This window comes from Trachinotus anak, unplaced genomic scaffold (assembly GCF_046630095.1).
Source record: "Trachinotus anak isolate AG129_WGS33_773 ecotype Australia unplaced genomic scaffold, CSIRO_AGI_Tana_v1 ptg000005l, whole genome shotgun sequence".
NCBI classification, from domain to species: domain Eukaryota; kingdom Metazoa; phylum Chordata; class Actinopteri; order Carangiformes; family Carangidae; genus Trachinotus; species Trachinotus anak.
This window is the reverse complement of record NW_027273856.1, coordinates 16,416,437-16,433,383: the sequence shown is the minus strand read 5'-3', so window position 1 is coordinate 16,433,383 and position 16,947 is coordinate 16,416,437. Positions and strand designations below refer to the sequence as shown.

Below are 16,947 nucleotides of genomic sequence, written 5' to 3'. Positions count from 1 at the left end.
TCTAGATGTGCAGGATAATTCTATACGATCTTTAAAAATTTAAAATATTTGACTACTCCTCCTACTCTCTGTGCTCACTTATACAGAATTTTCATCAGCCAAATTCCCATTAAAGCTGTTCTCATTAACATTTTCTGTTTCTGCTGTCAGACGACGAAATACCTTTTCCAAGCTGCTTCTCTGCTCTGCTAAAATCCTGATTTTATATCGGCAACATCGTCTGACAAAATCACCATTCAGTTAAATATAACTAAGTGTGCTGGGATTTTGGCTATAATTACTTGTAAAATCGCTCACAGGACTGGCAACTTTCTGGAAAAAGGCTTTGTCCAAAAAGTCACTAGATTTGTTGCTAAGTGCTTTATTGAAAAAAAGTCTCTATAAAGGGTCTGAAAAGTTGCTATATCTTGAAACAAAGTAGCTAAGTTGGCAACACTGTATTGAGCAACATTTCAATGACTAAAGCAAAAAAGAGATATGTCAAAGAGGCGGAGGTTGATTCTCTTGTGTACATCCAGTGATTTGCATGTAGCACGTATAGAATCAAGTTGTAAGCCCCACATTTCATTTCAGGGCTATTAATGCATACAAATCAAAATAACCTGTACAAAATGATAATAATATCAAATATCAGCATGTAAATAACTAATTTTGGAAGAAAAAGTCAGATAGAACCTTATTATTCTAAGGTCACACAGTGTTATAAGCTATAAAGCCACACTCACGTCTGCTTCATTAAAAACTCTGTTCAACTCTTGGCTGACGCAGTAGGAGAACACTGGCTGCCAGGTAGTACCCTGGCAAGTGCGAGACTTATAGCCAACCCTGCCTGCTGCACATGTTCGATTAATCACTGTATCTCCACTTGGGGCTTTTGGCCAGATCTCTCCGTTTAATTCTTCCTCACTGCAAAATGTTTCACCCTCTTGAAGAAAAATGGAACAAATTATTAGACAGTGCAAGAGAGAATACAAATTAAAAAGTTACAGTTTTATTTAAAGAATCACGTACTATAAATTACTGGGATATCCAGTCGTGCACTTTTGCTTTGGCTTAGTGAGTTTTCAAAAGTGACATTAACATATTGTGCTTCAGTTATTTTTATGCACGAGACAGGAGCCTTGAAAGTATAGACCACAGCATCGTTGACAGCTGTAACAAATGACAGATATTAGTTTCAGGTTAGGGTTTGTAGTTGTCAGTTTGACATGCATTTTATCACAATATTGTGAAATTAAATTTGTGTTGATGTTATCAGTGAAAGTACTGTTTTTGTGCTGCAGCTAACAGAAGGAAAGAAAAAGGACTGATAGATTTGAGAGATACCGCATGTTTTTTTTCTCTTACATGTGTTGTGTAGTTTACTTTCCCTTTTACCCATGAAGCTCCATGAAACTTCATAGTGCTCTGTGCTTTTTGGGATGGTGGCAGTGACTTCAATGTCAACGTTAGAGTTCTCGGAACAGTCCGCCGTAAGAGGATTGATTTTCAAGGTGATCTCATCAGGCAGGACTGCCACCCTCAGATTTGTCTTGGCTGTGTGCCTGACAGACCCCTTCATGAATCCACACTCATATGTACCTACAGGAAACATATTGGTAAATTACATGCTACAACTGAAATGGGTCAGACATGATTGTATTCTCTAACAGATGACTCAGCTCACCAGCACATTGTTTTGAAAGTAAACATGCTTAAAATCAAACAGAGATTTCTGTGTAAGAAAAAGCTGTTATTGTTATAGAAATTGGCTTTTGATTTCTGTGGTTCGCTGACTGGAACAATTGCATACACTGATATAATATGTTTCTCTTTTTTAAACAAGCCCTAATACTATTAATTGTTATCCATTATTACAGATTTAAACTGTTCCATTAACAATAGCCTAAAACATTTGAGAGGACCCATTATGCTGGTAAGCTGATATTCCACTTAGAAAGTGGGACATAGGTAACCTACTTTGCTAGCATTTACACTGATTTCTTTTTCTTTTTTTTCATTCATGTTATTTCAACAGTTCTTGAGTAATCGGCAGCTTCTGTAAACTCAGTGTTGTATTATGGGTTGTTTGTAGCCTCTTGTTTCCTGAAGACTCATGTAACTTGTTTGCTTCTACAGAGGAAATAAATTCATGATGACTGAAAATGAGTTCATAGAAATTAACCAGGGAGAAAATCTGTCCAACAGCAAAGAATTACAGCCATCACACACAATGAGCTTAAAAAATGCTGTCAGAGAAAGTTATTTTGACTGCTTCCAAGAGCGTGACAGGAGGTATTAAGGATTTACATATTATTGTATTTCATGTTTAACTTATATGAGAGAAAAGGCTTCGATGGTGATGACTCTTTCCTTTGCATTTATGACATTTCAGGGAAACTTTCTCAACAGGATTAGTGTTAAAGTGTGTCTTTTCCTCAAAAAGTCCATCCATACATTATCTATACCGCTTATCCATGCAGGGTTGGTGGGGCTGGAGCCAATCCCAGCTGACATTGGGCGAAGGTGGGGTACACCCTGAACAGGACGCCATTCTATCACAGGGCTGACATACAGAGACAAACAACCATTCACGCTCACATTTACACCAACAGACAATTTAGAGTCACCAATTAACCTAATCAGCATGTCTTTGGATTGTGGGAGGAAGACACAGAGAGAACATGCAAACTCCACACAGAAAGGGTTTGAACCCAGAACCTTCTCGCTGCGCAGCAACAGTATTAACCACTGCACCACCATGCCGCTCCCCTCAAAAAGTCATTTTCTCAAAAACAGCTGACCAACATGGTATGTTGGTTCACACAGACCCTGCCCCAATCACATCACAGTACAACTTTGACAATCAGAACCAAAAATTCACATTCCCAGAGAGCACTGATGTAGAGGATACTATCTGCAGAAAAATGAATTAAATTCTTCTTTTTGGTAATTACAACTTTTACCAAATATGTACATATGTCAAAACAAACGCAGGAGACATTTTAAATTTCATTTCAGTTCAACGTCAGTTATTGTGAAACCTCTGTACTTGCCTTCCCAGATGCCTGTCACATTCAGGAGTGTCACTGCAACACAGGACTTGTCTTGCTGCGTGCTACAGTTGCCATCCAGTTTGACCACAGTGCCGTTGTTGAGCTCAAAGCGCTCATGCGGCTTGCTCATGTTCCAGCCAGCACTGTCTGTTGTCTCCTCAAATGTGCATTTCAGTACTGTTTTGTTTAGGTACTCCACTGCAGTCCCTGGGGCTTTTATGGTGACCATGCCTGTGTGAAGAAGGACAGATGAATGTACAGCTGTACAGTGATTATGATTAAGCAAAGAGAGGGAGTTATAGTCTTTCAGTGTAAGTACGTCCACTGGTTTGTGAGTCCCTACATTCAGCTGTCCATCCAAGACTGTGGTCCAAAGCAAGATACCTTGACACAATTGGTGGTGAGCTGACAAATCTGCAGAAATGATGTGATGCAGTCATGTAAGCATGGAGCAGAATCTCAAAGGAAAGTTTCCTGTGGAATCCATGACATGGAGAACTGAGGCTGCTTTGCTTTGAAAGCAAAAGGCGGGACTACCCTGTATTTGTATGGTGTTCCTAATAAAGTGCTCAGTGAGTGTATTTCCCAGGCATAATTTTTGCAACTACTGTGAAATTACTGGACCGACAGCTACTCCCAAGATTCTAAACTGATCCCCAGTTCCCAAAGAAGACTGTAGTGACAAGTAGTTCAACTGATGAGTTTATAGTGATCAGAAGATGTAGAATGAATAGTTGCCCTAAGTATCCAGAGTTTGAAATGTGTTAAGTCTGTTCCAAAGGCGCTCAATGTGTTTACATGCACTGAGGTAACCAGGGTGCAGGCAGCTTTAGTAAGCTGACACCTTTTCCATCACTGGTGTGGGTGACTAAAGAAACCTGGGCCTGTATTTAGGACACCTTTAAGAAATACATAATACTCTAAAGTACCACCTAAAGAGTGTGAGTGTGAACAATAAGAAACATTTATTGAATGACTTACTCCTATTTACAGCAAAGTATAACGGTAACTTTCAAGAGAATCTCAGTTGATCTATCATGAGATCACGTGTGCACATAAAGCAGACATGCTCTGCTGCGTTTCTCCACTGCAGCCTTCTAGGATACACTGTTACCCAAATTAAGAGACCACTTAAAATAAAAAAAAAGCATTTTGAAGGTTTTAGTTTTAAGTTTGTGAGTAGGAGTAAAAGTGAAGAAGTCTTTTATCTTTCACTTATGTCCAATATTTTACTCCAACAGTTAATAAAATAAAAATGGTAATGATAAAAATGGTCCCTGATTTCCCCTGGTAGATTTCTCTTGCCATTGTCTCTGTCATGTATACATGTAACTGGGTCTAGGGATGGGAATTGATAAGATTGTATTGATACTGATGCCATCAATTCTGCTTGTGGGTCTGATTCCCAGTTTTCTGGAAGGGAAAAAATAGGCCTGGCAACACTGTTGTATTGTCTTTGAGTCTAAACACAGAGCAGAAATAGAGTAGGAAAAAGGCATGTATGTGACTCTGGTGTGCAAAAACTCCACTGTTAAAATACTGTTTTAATTTAGGTTTTCTTAGTCCAAAAAAAATTTGCTAAGCCTGCCTTGCACGACTCTAATGTTTAGCCTCTGTTAGGGATGTGTTGCTTGGCTGGGAAGCAGTGACACTCGTCACAGAGTGTCAAATACATGGCATTTTCTGGAATTTAGACTCATGTTACGAAGAAAGATGCATATTGCTGGCATTTCCAGCCTTTCTTGAAACTACCACTTTAGAGACATTACAACAAGCACTGTTGTCATCTTTCTTTGTGAAATGAAGCCATTCTTTGGACTGTTTCTTCCTCTTTGCCATGAGTCCTTATTCCAGCAGTGTAGTCTTGCATAAGCAGACCTATCTCCACACTGGAGAATGGTCTGACTGCAACCATTACCGTTCTCACTCTGGCTTGTTTTTGCTTCTTTAAACCAATCACAATCGTTTTGTGCAGCGATGGTGCCCCTGCTAAATAGGGTCAAGGGGGACTTGTTTTGGTGAAACATTTGCAGGTGGGAATTTGATCACCATCATTAAAATGGATATTTCCCCGCAAAGAAAACACAACGAAAAACAGTAAAAGACACTTTTACTGTTTACTCTTACTGACACTTTTACACATTTTCATCAAAACCTGCCATTTTGAGCATGTACTATAGGTCGCTCGCTCAAAGGCTGCTGCTGTGTGTCCTGTAGCAAACAGGATTTTGAAAACAGTAACAGGTGGATAGCAGAAGGGGAGGATAATGCCATGCAGCCATGCAGCCATGTCAGACTACCAGCAGCGTAGATGCTTGAGTTTGACGTCATTTTTTTGCAATGCACAGCTGTAACAAATAAGCCGGCAGTGGAGGAAGTGATAAAAAAGAGGCATACGATTTCCATGGTTCGGACAATTTGGAACGAGATCTCAACTAGAACTGGTTCTCGATTCCCATCTCCAAGAGGGTCTCTACTCGGCTCTTTTACTTGAGCACATGTGCAGGACATACAACTTGGACAGGGAAAGTTGTGCTGTGCCAATAGTGAGGGTGGATGAAAGGAGACATAATTATGTGGATTCTTCTATTCACAATAACTACATCTCTCACTGTGCTGTCTACTCAAAAACACACACCAAAAAGGGAGGAAGGGGTATCTATCATAAACGCAATGATGACATAATAAGCATGTCATGCTTCCAACAAGATGTTACTGTGACACACAAGCAGTTGTGGCCAGTAGCAAGAAGATGCCGTTCACTTTGGTTAACAGCAAAACCAGATCTTTTTGAACCCAGGTAAGGAAATAAAAAGTGAAGAGAAAATAGGAGAGAAAATGCAAACAAGCTGCCAATAATGCACCAGATGCACCAACTGTGTTGCCAATTTTTAAGACACAATATTTACCCAAAGATTTGTATTTCTAATAATCAAAAAAAAGAACACAAAAGATTTACTGGATATGAAGAAAAATTAAAACCAAATTCTGGTGCATTATGGCTCGCATTATATAATCAGAGTGTATGCATGCATAGCTAGCTAGCACAACAGCTAAGAAATAATTAAAATCATCATGATCTAAATGAATGATAAGAAATGGTCATAGTTTTTTTTTACTGACCTAGAGTGTCGACCAAAACGAAAGCACTGAGATGTTGTTCCACCTCAGTCACGATGCTTTGAAGTTTATCAGTCAGAAATTTGACGCTGACGGCTACCTCAAAGTCAACACCGTTGCTCCTTTAAGATATGGAGAGGATCAATGAAGATGACTCGTTAATGACATTAAAAATATTCATTTGGTTAATGACATGAAAAGTGATCTTGTATTCTATTAGGGCTGCACAATTAATTGGAATATAGTTAAAATTGCAATATGGAGAAGTGCAACTTCCAAATTGCAGAAGCTGCAATTTTTTTGATAAAGGTAAAATGTGTCACAACATGGTTGTGCATTGTTAGCACCGTAGACATTGTTGTGTTACAGAGATGCCTCGGCCTGCAAATCATATTCTCCAGATGTAAGGGAATGGTCTTGTTCGATACAAGCCCAAACAAAGCTCACATCAACATCATTAAATTTTTTTTGTGAAAATGAAATGCAAAAATTAATATTCCAAATAAAATTGTGACTCATATCGCAATATCTGCAAAAATAAGTGCAATATGATTTTCTTTTTGTAAATTGTGCAGCCCTGTATTGTGTGTATTTTTTTTTTTTTATTATAGTAAAAACATTATTGAAAGCACTAGTTTAAACAACTCCTTTTATCCAATGTCAAATTATGTTGTATGCCAGGTGTTTCTGGTCAGTGGGGCTCTTAAAAATTACATTTATATTCTACTGATTTTTAACAGTAAATAGACCCTCTATTGAATAATTTTTTTTCTGAAGCTTTTTTAATGACATGTTACTGGATTATACATTCAGGCGGAGTGATGCATGATTAATGCATTTGTATTTATTTATAGACAACTTAAAACATTTGGCAGGAAAGGAAAAGGTACAGTACGTGAACCCTGGTCTCAGATATCAATGTAATGCTCTTTGTACAGTCATCATCTACCTCATGCATCATGACTAATATACTGTAACAGAATGTAATATCTCCTGGACTAGAAAATGTTTCCAGTGAGCAAAATCAACAGCATTACATTACCTCCAAAAGGTACACAGCTAAACCATTTCATTGTTCTGTAAATACATATAATGTTTGTTTTTTTTTTACTATTTTTTTGGGGCTTTTTATGCCTTTATTATAGCTTAGTGGAGACTGACAGGAAAGGGGGTAGAGAGAGGGGAATGACATGCAGGAAAGAGTCGGACCGGTCGGGAGTCGAACCAGTGACCAGTGCCCTGCTAAGAGCGTCTTGCGCTCAATATGGTACGCGCCCTAACCACTCGAATACCAGGCCACCAGTAAATACATATAATGTTAAAGAGACAGGGTTGCAAAACTGAATACATCTGAAATTGAGGCACAGCTTCTTCTTATAATTGTGCTTTTATTCTTTTTTGAGTGACAATATGCAGTCACCTGTACTCACTTTTAGCTTTGCTAGTGTCATGGCTCTGCTAGCAATTTCTGTCTGTCTGTTGGCCCATCCATTTGATTTGACTGGATTTCAGACTAATGTATCTCAACTAAATACTGAATGGATTGCCATGAAATTTTGTGCAGAGGATGAATATTACTAACTTTGGTGATCCAATGGATTTTCCTCCAGGACCAGCATGAGGTTAACATTTGTGGCGTTAAGTGAAACGTCTCCACAGCTTTAGATGGATTGTAACATCAGGTCAAAATTGTAATTTGGTTTACAACCAAATGCCTGCAAGACGAATTATATTCCCATCAGCCTCAGCTGTATGTTGGCACTGGCACTAATTAGAAAATATTATCTAACTACAGCCTCAGAGCCTGAAATACGATGCAGATGCAAATGCAAATGCAAATGCAAGAAAAACCTCCTGGTGCAAACACAAATGGGCATGACAGCATTTCTCCAGTCACGTTGAAAAGTTTTCAACTTTCCTGGAGTTCCTGACTGTTTGTGTCCACTACTATCTTTGCATGGACCTCTGAAATTCTCTTTGCATTCCATCTGAATGAACCTTTAGAATAATCTCTGCAGGCTGGGGTCGTTGTAGTTTTGTTATAATTTAAAGACATTAGCTGGCTCTGATGTTACAGCTGAACTAATGCTTCTGACTGTGTGACTCTATGTAAATAAATCAAATTTTAAAATTCTTCTCTCAATGATAAAACCAGATTATCTCTTTATCCATTGCCCATTTATAAGGTTTTTTAAACATCAGTCAAACGTCTTTGATTTAAGGAAAATATAATAAAGACAGAAAGAAAAGAAAAGACAAAATCAAATTATGTAATTCATATAGTTGCAATGCACAATACCTGCTATCAGTGATGTTCAGGTACTGGAAGCCATTAAGACCTTCAAAACACTGTATAAGCTTTGAAAAGAAAGAGCATTCACTCATTTATATGTGACTTTGACATATGTACATTGGAAAAAATCCAATATATAACTATAATTTTGTCATGAGAGGGAAATATACCTTGCTATTACTGGTGGAAGACCAGGTTGCTGTTGTTGGAAGCAGTGTAACTGATCCATTGATGTGAACTGTTAAATGCAAACATTATCATTAGTTTCAATTCTGATTTCAACATGAATATTTGCCCATATGGGAAAAAAGTATGGAATGGGAATAAAATCTAATGCATATACACTTTCAGATTATGGTGAATCTTATTTTATTATGCCCTATTAATTTACAAATAAAGTAGTACTAGTACAACTACTACAAAAATTGAGGGATATTTGTCATGTATCATGACTGTTACCTTTGGCTTTGGCGACACAGAGTGGTGCGATGTGGGACACATTTTTTTTGCAAGTAGTTTCTCTGCAACAGCCAGAAGCGTAGCACACTTCATTGCTCCAAATGTACCCAACAGAGCAGTTGCAACTGGTTTGATCTGCAATAATCAGGCACTCTAGAAAGTGAAGCACAGGTGTCAGACTGTTAAATATAGTGACTAAATACTCACCAATCAAAGTTAAATTCTGAAAAACATCCTTAGTTATTAGGGCTGTGTGGGTGAGGTTTAATCAGTTACATAAAAGAAAAAAAAATTTACCATAAATCACCTCTCATTTTAATTTCAGTGTTGACAAGCTGATTAAGAAATTAGGTTTTCAGAAAATAAATGTTTCCACATTATGTTGATAGGAAATATAAAGTTGCAATATGTTTCCAAAAAACATATTTGCTGTTGTAAATTAATAGTATGAAAAAGTAATTTTATAACATTTTTAATTAACTACAACTGGCACTGATGAAATATAGAGCCCAATATTTTCTCATAAAATCACATCCATTTAGCATCATGAACTTTGATAATAGTAAAAGAAAAGAAAAAAGGACATACATTGGAAATAAATGTTTGTCTAATCAATCTGTCTTTTACAAATTATGTTTATATTGTAGTAAATGATTTTTCCAATTATTCTGTGATGGCAAATATCATTTTTAATCCCGTTTGTCAGATTTAGGCAACGCAAACTCTCTGGTTGAGGTTAGGTAAGAACATGGTTTTGGTTAAAGGAGCTGTTGTCTCTGTAAGAACTGGTGGTGGTGGTGATTGTCATTTGACAAGAGCCTCAGCCATTGTTGCATTTATAAAACAAGAGGTTACAATACGAGCAGCTACTTTTCATGGCAGACTGGAGGCTACATTCAGTCGCTACAGGAAAGTGATGAGTGACTAGCTGGTTAGCACGCTAATTTCAGTAGAAGAGAAAAGACGTGATGGAGACAAGAGTTAACATTTGCGTAGCTGCCAAGGAAGTTTGATGCTGAACATGCAACGTTTCTTCTAGACTGATAAGTAAACAGCTGTTAATGCTAATTTTTGCTATGTAGCAATATCAAAACTTACAAAAAGCTCCTTTAAATGTTAATAATCACATTGTGCTTTAGTTTCAAGTAGCTTCAGACTTTTTTTTAAATAAGTGCTGTGGGTGCCTAGAGGACGAAACTTGTATTATGCTGTCCTGGATCGTAAAATTATTCTGGGAAATATTTGGGCCACATATTGTGTTTCATCGTGCTCAGTATATGCCTGGCTTGGCCAAAGTCTGTCAGATGCTACTTGCAAATCTGGACCAATTCTGGTGCACACAGAAAACTTTCATTTATTTTGCTATCTGAGGAAGGTGTTATGAGTAGATATTGTATTGCAAGATTGGATATTTTCTGTATCAGCATTTTTGTGACTTGCCAATAAGTTAATAAACATTTTTAACATTTTTTGAATGAAATCTGAAAGTTTTTTAATGTTTCAAATTAGTTTTCAATAAACATAATTTTGAGACAAACTTGTATGAATGTACTCTAGGACTGTGTCTGCATACAAAATGTCATTGTTGATTTGTCAAAAATAAAGTGCTACATATCCAATATAAGTTTATTACAAAACCAAAAACTACGGCAAAAAAAAAAAAATAAAAAAATTTAATAATGCAGGAAGGAGCAGGTTTTAAGAGTCACCTCCTGAACAATTGTGTAAAGAACAAATGGTGTGACCATTCCCGTCATTTTCAGTGAAACTACTCTTTATTTTATTTTATTTTTTTTATTCCAGTGCTGTGCTTCATTTTTGTCATTTTTACCATATTGAATCATTATTTGTTTTTACTGTTGCGGTGAATTAATTGAATTCAATTTAATTTTATCTCATTAAATATGTATGTAATGATTTGGTGATGTTGCTTATAAATGACCATTGGCTACAAACCCTGCCTTTTTTTACATGCATGAACTTGTCGTTGGTTTGTTAACACTGCTTTAACAGAGCCCGGTGGTTACTACATTTGTGAGACCTTTTATGCAGGAAGCGTTAGGCTCAGTGAAGCCAAATACCTTAAAAAGAGTCTTAATAATTCAAATATGTTTGGTGAGGCAGCCACCACTTTGCATCAATAGGAAATAAATCTGCTTAACAAAATGGGGAGGCAAAGAGCCGTGTACTTTCACTGTAGGATCTTTGTTGTACTTTCATGTTAGCAGTGCATCCTGAGCTGCACTGCCTCCCTCTGTTTCCTCTGTCACAGTCTCAAACAACCACAGAAAAAAGAAAGTTTTCCAGCACGATACCTGCTACCACTTTGCTTAGTAAGATGGTCACTTTGTGGGAAGTTTGACTGCTGTTGCTCACTTGGAGGTCAGTTGTCGTATTGAAAACTGACAGGACAGTCAGGACGTCCAGTGTGACATTGCTCTCTACCATCAGCTCAGCGATGTAGACATTATCTACAGAACATAATAAGCAAATGGGACAGAAAAATAAGTGAAAGTAATCAAAAAATAAAGAAAACTACCAAAAAGGTAGTTAACCCTATGGGTCATTTTCAGTAGATTGTATTTACTTATTTACTCTTAGACATTTCTAAAATATAGCTATATCTCCAGTGTAAAAAGCAACAGCAAGGTTACACACATATACATGTTATGTATATGCACATATAATACATAGACTGTACATTGAAAGTTTTTGTTTTGCTATTTCCAATAAATTATTATCATGCTGTGTTCAATTCAATTCAATTCAATTCAATTTTATTTGTATAGCGCCAAATCATAATATACATTATCTCAAGGCACTTTACAGGGTAAGGTCAAGACCTTACTTTGTTACAGAGAAAAACCCAACATGGCTACATCATCTAAATTTAATTTTAGTGCGTATCTCTTCCAGTGTGAAGACCTTGTCACATCAGAAAAATTAATCCATACATGTTTGGTTAATATTTAGTTCTACAACCGTGGTGATGTAGTGACTATTTATGGTATATTAAATAATTCAAAAAGGTGTGTTGAAAGCAGTACCTACAATCACATATCTATATTTGCACATATACTGTAGGTTTGTACATACACTTAATTTAGTAAGTTTTTGCATATTAGGTTTCTGTTTGCACATTCAGTTCCAGGCCTGCAACTGAACTTTCATGAACTGGGAGGCAAAAAAAAAAAAATTCATTTCCAAAGTCAGTCTCTTGATTATGCATGTAAATCACTTTGGACTAGTTAACATTTGTTATTTAAATTCTATGCAGTTTTAATGTACATTTAATCCCAAGTTTTTCCCAGACATGAAAATGTCCAAATCATGTGTCATTAGCAACCTTTTCAAATAATCAATCAGTATTCTTGATGGGATGGTGATCTTCTGATGGGGTAATGTGTAGAATGAATTTCTACAATGCAGTCATCACAATTTGTAAATGTCCCAGGACAGTTATTAACAAATCATTGCCACTAGAATGCTATTACATTCTAATGACAATTTTACATATATATATAGCAACAAAAAAACAAACTATATACATATATACAGATATATATCAGTATATATAGATATATTAGAGGACAAAAGTTGTATTTTTTTTTTTTTTTTGCATAAGGTCAACATATGCATTCGACAGCCTGGCAGGCAAATGGCTTGTTTCCTCCTCATACTCCATATATGACCCACTGCTATGTCAATCACCGAGGAAAGCATCTTTCTCATTGTGATGGATAACAGCAATGTTGCGTGCCTTGTCTGGGCGGTCACCTAGATCCAACATATTTTGATTCAAAGTGAAACTGAAAAGTCTGGTAGAGGCGTAGGTGTATGTATGTACCTAGATGCAGTGTCACTTTTGCTATCAATGTGTTTCTTCATTCTACAACCAAACTGAACAAAGTAGAAAAAATCTTTGTCCTACCTTTATGTTAACATACTTTACTTTTGTTGTTTGGGAGCTTTGATGCAGCCATTCTCTTGTCATGGTGCAAACAGGAAGTAAACAGCTCTGGCCATATCACAATTTACACTAAACATGCAACACTGCACATATTTCATTTATCAATTAAACATTTATTATTGGCAACCAATCACACTTTTGTTATACTGATTACTGATGTGCACTAGGTCCATAGTTCCATTCGAACATTTGCCCACCACCACTATTAGATCAGAGATCTCACTGGTGTGACAGATGAAAACCTTGATCTTAGCAACATAAAAATGCCTCTTTACACCCTAATAACCAGGTAATCTACACTGTCAATGGATACTGAGATTTGTCTTTGTGCCAAAGCAACTCACTTGTTTGAAGGAAGTTGCACAAACTGTATATGAGTCTACAATTAAAATTTCATCACGTGCCTCCAGGAACAGCCAATCAATGCTGAACAGAGGCAGGTAAAATGCTGATCAATTATATAAGAACATCTGTATAAATGCTACGAAATTTCATGCTTAATTAAATTTTGATTTGACATTTCAACTGAACAAAATTAAAGGTCCCATATTTTACACTTCTCCTCTCTCAGGCTTTTCTCTGGAACTTGAGTAATCAAGGTTGGTGAGAAGCTCTGAGCCTCTCTTCTGATTGGCTGTTGACACCTCCATTATCTAAATTTTTATTCTTGTTTTATTGAGTCTGTGCAGCAAAATAGCTGGGACTAATCTTGAGGAACTCTCTGTGCAGTACAGAGACAAGGCCATAAAAGAGGCCCAGTCAGTTAGTCACCGTAGTCACTCCCTGTTTAGTGAGTATTAGTTTCTTCCATTTGGTGGCAGATATGTTCTGATTAGATGCAGGACCAATAGACTCAAATACTCATAGGTCCTTTCTACTATTGGCTTTTTGAATAGTCTTCTGTAATTCCTTGTCTCTTGTGTAATTTGTTTAAGTGTAGGCTGGTTAATTATTGTATTTACTGTATTTATTTACTGTTGGCTGCGCAACAAATTGCCCATGGATAGATGCTTTGGATAATAAGGACCTTACCTTGAGTGTTTGCAAGGACCTGTAATGCAATGGCAAGAACAAGTAAACAACAGAGTTAGTCTTTCTGTCATGGGTGTAATTAAGTCAAATTGAAATAAATAAATTATATATTTTTAGCATGCCAATTAAAATGGCAATACAAACAGAGTTGTACTTTGTCATTTTAATTTTTAGTCAGTAAATAAAACAGTTTTTTATATATGTCACTTGAAATTGTGTGCATTAACAGAATGTTAGAGTGTAAAGACAAAAGTAAATAAGAAATTTAAATAAGATTCACTAGCTTATAGTCTTGCCCAAAGTATATAACACAGACTGAGATGTAACTTTACCTGATAGTAGATGTGCAAAGCTCCAATCAGAAATATAAACACCCTGGAGCACATTGTTACTCTGGGGGGTAAAAAAACATGTCAGATAATCTAATAGTAGCACCAATTATAGAACAAGGAGACAGACTGACAATACATACTCTCACAAATACACAAATATATACACTCACAGAGTGCATTATTAGGAACACCTGTACACCAGAAAGGCTACAGTAATTCAGATAACCACTCTTTACAACTGTGGTGAGCCGAAAACCATCTTGTTGACCCTTGAGGTGGATGAGCTACAACAGCAGAAGACCACATCAGGTTCCTCTCCTGTCAGCCAAGAAAAGGAACCTGAGGCTGGAGTGGACACGGGGTCAACAAGACTGGACAGATGAAGACTGGAAAACATAGCCTGATCTGGTGAATCTGGATTTCTGCTGAGGCAGCAGATGGTCGGGTCAGAATCCATGAATCCATGGACCCAACCTGCCTTGTGTCAACAGTCCAGGCTGGTGGTGGTGGTCTAATGACGTGGGGAATGTTTTCTTGGCTCACTCTGGGCCCCTTAATACCAATCAATCATGTTTTGAATGTCAGAGCCTAGCTGAATATTGTTGCTGACCCTGTTCATCCCTTTATGGCCACAGTTTACCATCTTCTACTGGCTACTTCCAGTAAGATAATTGCTCCATGTCACAGAGCAAAAGTTGTCTCAAACTGGTTTCATGGTCATGACAGTGAGTTCAGTGAACCTCAGTGGCCTCCCCAGACCTGAATCCAGTAGACCACTGTTGGGATGTGGTAAAACAGGAGATTGGCAGCATGAATGTGCATCTAACAAATCTGCAGAAATGATGTAATGCAGTCATGTCAACATGGAGCAGAACCTCAAAGGAAAGTTTCCAACATCTTGAAGGATCAATGCCACGAAGAACTGAGGCTGAGGCCCTACCACTTTTAGTGCGGTGTCCCTAATAAACTGCTCTGTGAATGTACATGCATTCATAAACAAACAAACATTTCAAATATTCAAGTGTCTAAAAGTCTGCTGTAACTAATTAACTGATCAGTTTTAAGTTTAAACAACTACTCTGAAACTATATCAGCTTTACAAGTCTTAAATCAGCATATGTATGATTTTTGGAACAATTAAAGCAACAATAATTGTTCTGTGTATCTTTGGTAGCACTTTGGCCAAAAAGAAGGGCTGCAGAGGGTGATCATTCTTTCAAATCAAACATAGGTTAAACTAACTAACTACATGGACTTTAGACACACAGAATGATATTCATAATAATCTTTTTGCCATATAATTTTATTTGACGTGCTGTCAATACCCTTTGGTTACAGTATTATAAATCAATAAGCTTTTATGACACCCTTATGAGCAGCTATCTTTTCTTCCTTCCTAACTCCAAAGCTCATATTTTGGGAAGCCAAACTTGTTTGCATCACTTTGCATTTGGACATTAAACACAAACAAGGCAGAGGCAGTTTTCACAGTTTCTCTTAACAGTGCACTGTTTGCTCCTGCCCACATCAGTGGTACCATATACCAAGTATGGTCAAGGCTGTGTTGATGTGGTACACTTCATACCCACCTAATTTTCTTGTTGAGGTAGGATATGGGTTTCTTTTAGCCATTGTTATACTGTGGTTATACAACACTGGACCAACAGCACAGCCGCTCTCTTTAACTAGCAGCACATGGAGGGCTCAAACATACATTAACCATGCCCACATAAACACAATAACAGGATTACCTGCACAACAGCCATGTCCATTAAAATTACTATAAAACACCCAACTAATAATTATGATAAAATGATTCTTTTTGAAGCCTACAATGTCCATTATTGTTGACATTGTCAGAGGTTTTGATATGGTGACCTTTTTTACCTGTTGTTTGTTTGAATAACAAAATAACAAAATGCACAGTTGCAGCAGAAACTAAACATAGCAAGCTTAACAAACTTCACAAAAGAAGAATTCCTTAAGTTCTTCAATGTACCAAAATAGACACCGTAAATCTACTTCCGTTCAGTGTTTTTTTTACAGGAACAGAGAATTCAAACAAACATTTCCGCAATTAAAGTGAGAGCAAATCACCCATTCACTTACCATAAATCTTTGCAGCCAGAGAAATCTCCATGCACACCTTGATAATATCACAAAATAGTATATTAGCTCTCTGTTGGAAGAGATCCTTCAGATAAAAATACTGACTGAACTGTTTCTTGTTGCAGGAATACCTTATGCAAATTTACACTGAATGGTAAAGGATTTTTATGGCAAATGATTTTTTGACTACGAAGCTTACATTTTCTATTGCAACAACAATAAAGAAATGGACTTCAGACGGTGACTTTTTGAAGGGCGTAAGAGCATGGTTGTTTCAAAATTGAAGATATGAAGTCAAACATGTTTTCACATGCTTTCCATGTGCTACTCATACTAGTATCTTAATACTAGGGATACTATTGCCTACAGTACAGTCAAGTGGTACGTAGTAAGGTCTCACCTCTGTTCAGATTACATCTCTTTCACAAAGATAAAAATGCAATCATAAAAAGCTCTTACCTTGGCTTCACACAGATGATTGACCGTCTTTGCTGCAGTTAGCAAACAGAAATCCAACTGTACTCCATATCAGAATTATAGTCAAAGTAAGTAAGAGCGTCTATCAGAAAGACTGGGTTAGACTGAACAGGGTGTGTG

The 16,947-nt window shown here is 37.0% G+C and overlaps 2 protein-coding genes across 3 annotated transcripts in view; one reads left to right on the top strand and one right to left on the bottom strand.

Annotated features, from left to right (window-relative positions):
- The window catches only part of mep1a.1 (meprin A, alpha (PABA peptide hydrolase), tandem duplicate 1), a 193,228-nt gene that overhangs the window by 28,639 nt on the left and 147,642 nt on the right, over positions 1-16,947 (top strand). The window lies entirely within an intron of this gene.
- Positions 1-16,947, bottom strand: part of adgrf3b (adhesion G protein-coupled receptor F3b) — a 24,350-nt gene extending 7,403 nt beyond the window's left edge. For both annotated transcript variants that reach the window (XM_071478567.1, XM_071478568.1), the window contains exons 1-13: positions 16,810-16,947; positions 16,351-16,387; positions 14,242-14,302; positions 13,910-13,928; positions 11,223-11,378; positions 8,908-9,060; positions 8,619-8,686; positions 8,455-8,513; positions 6,159-6,277; positions 3,036-3,266; positions 1,348-1,581; positions 1,012-1,152; positions 726-925 (exon numbers count right to left, since the gene is read on the bottom strand). In XM_071478567.1, coding sequence (XP_071334668.1) covers positions 726-925; positions 1,012-1,152; positions 1,348-1,581; positions 3,036-3,266; positions 6,159-6,277; positions 8,455-8,513; positions 8,619-8,686; positions 8,908-9,060; positions 11,223-11,378; positions 13,910-13,928; positions 14,242-14,295 — 1,434 coding nt within the window. In that variant the 5' untranslated portion in view covers positions 14,296-14,302; positions 16,351-16,387; positions 16,810-16,947. The remainder of the gene's footprint in view (positions 1-725; positions 926-1,011; positions 1,153-1,347; positions 1,582-3,035; positions 3,267-6,158; positions 6,278-8,454; positions 8,514-8,618; positions 8,687-8,907; positions 9,061-11,222; positions 11,379-13,909; positions 13,929-14,241; positions 14,303-16,350; positions 16,388-16,809) is intronic.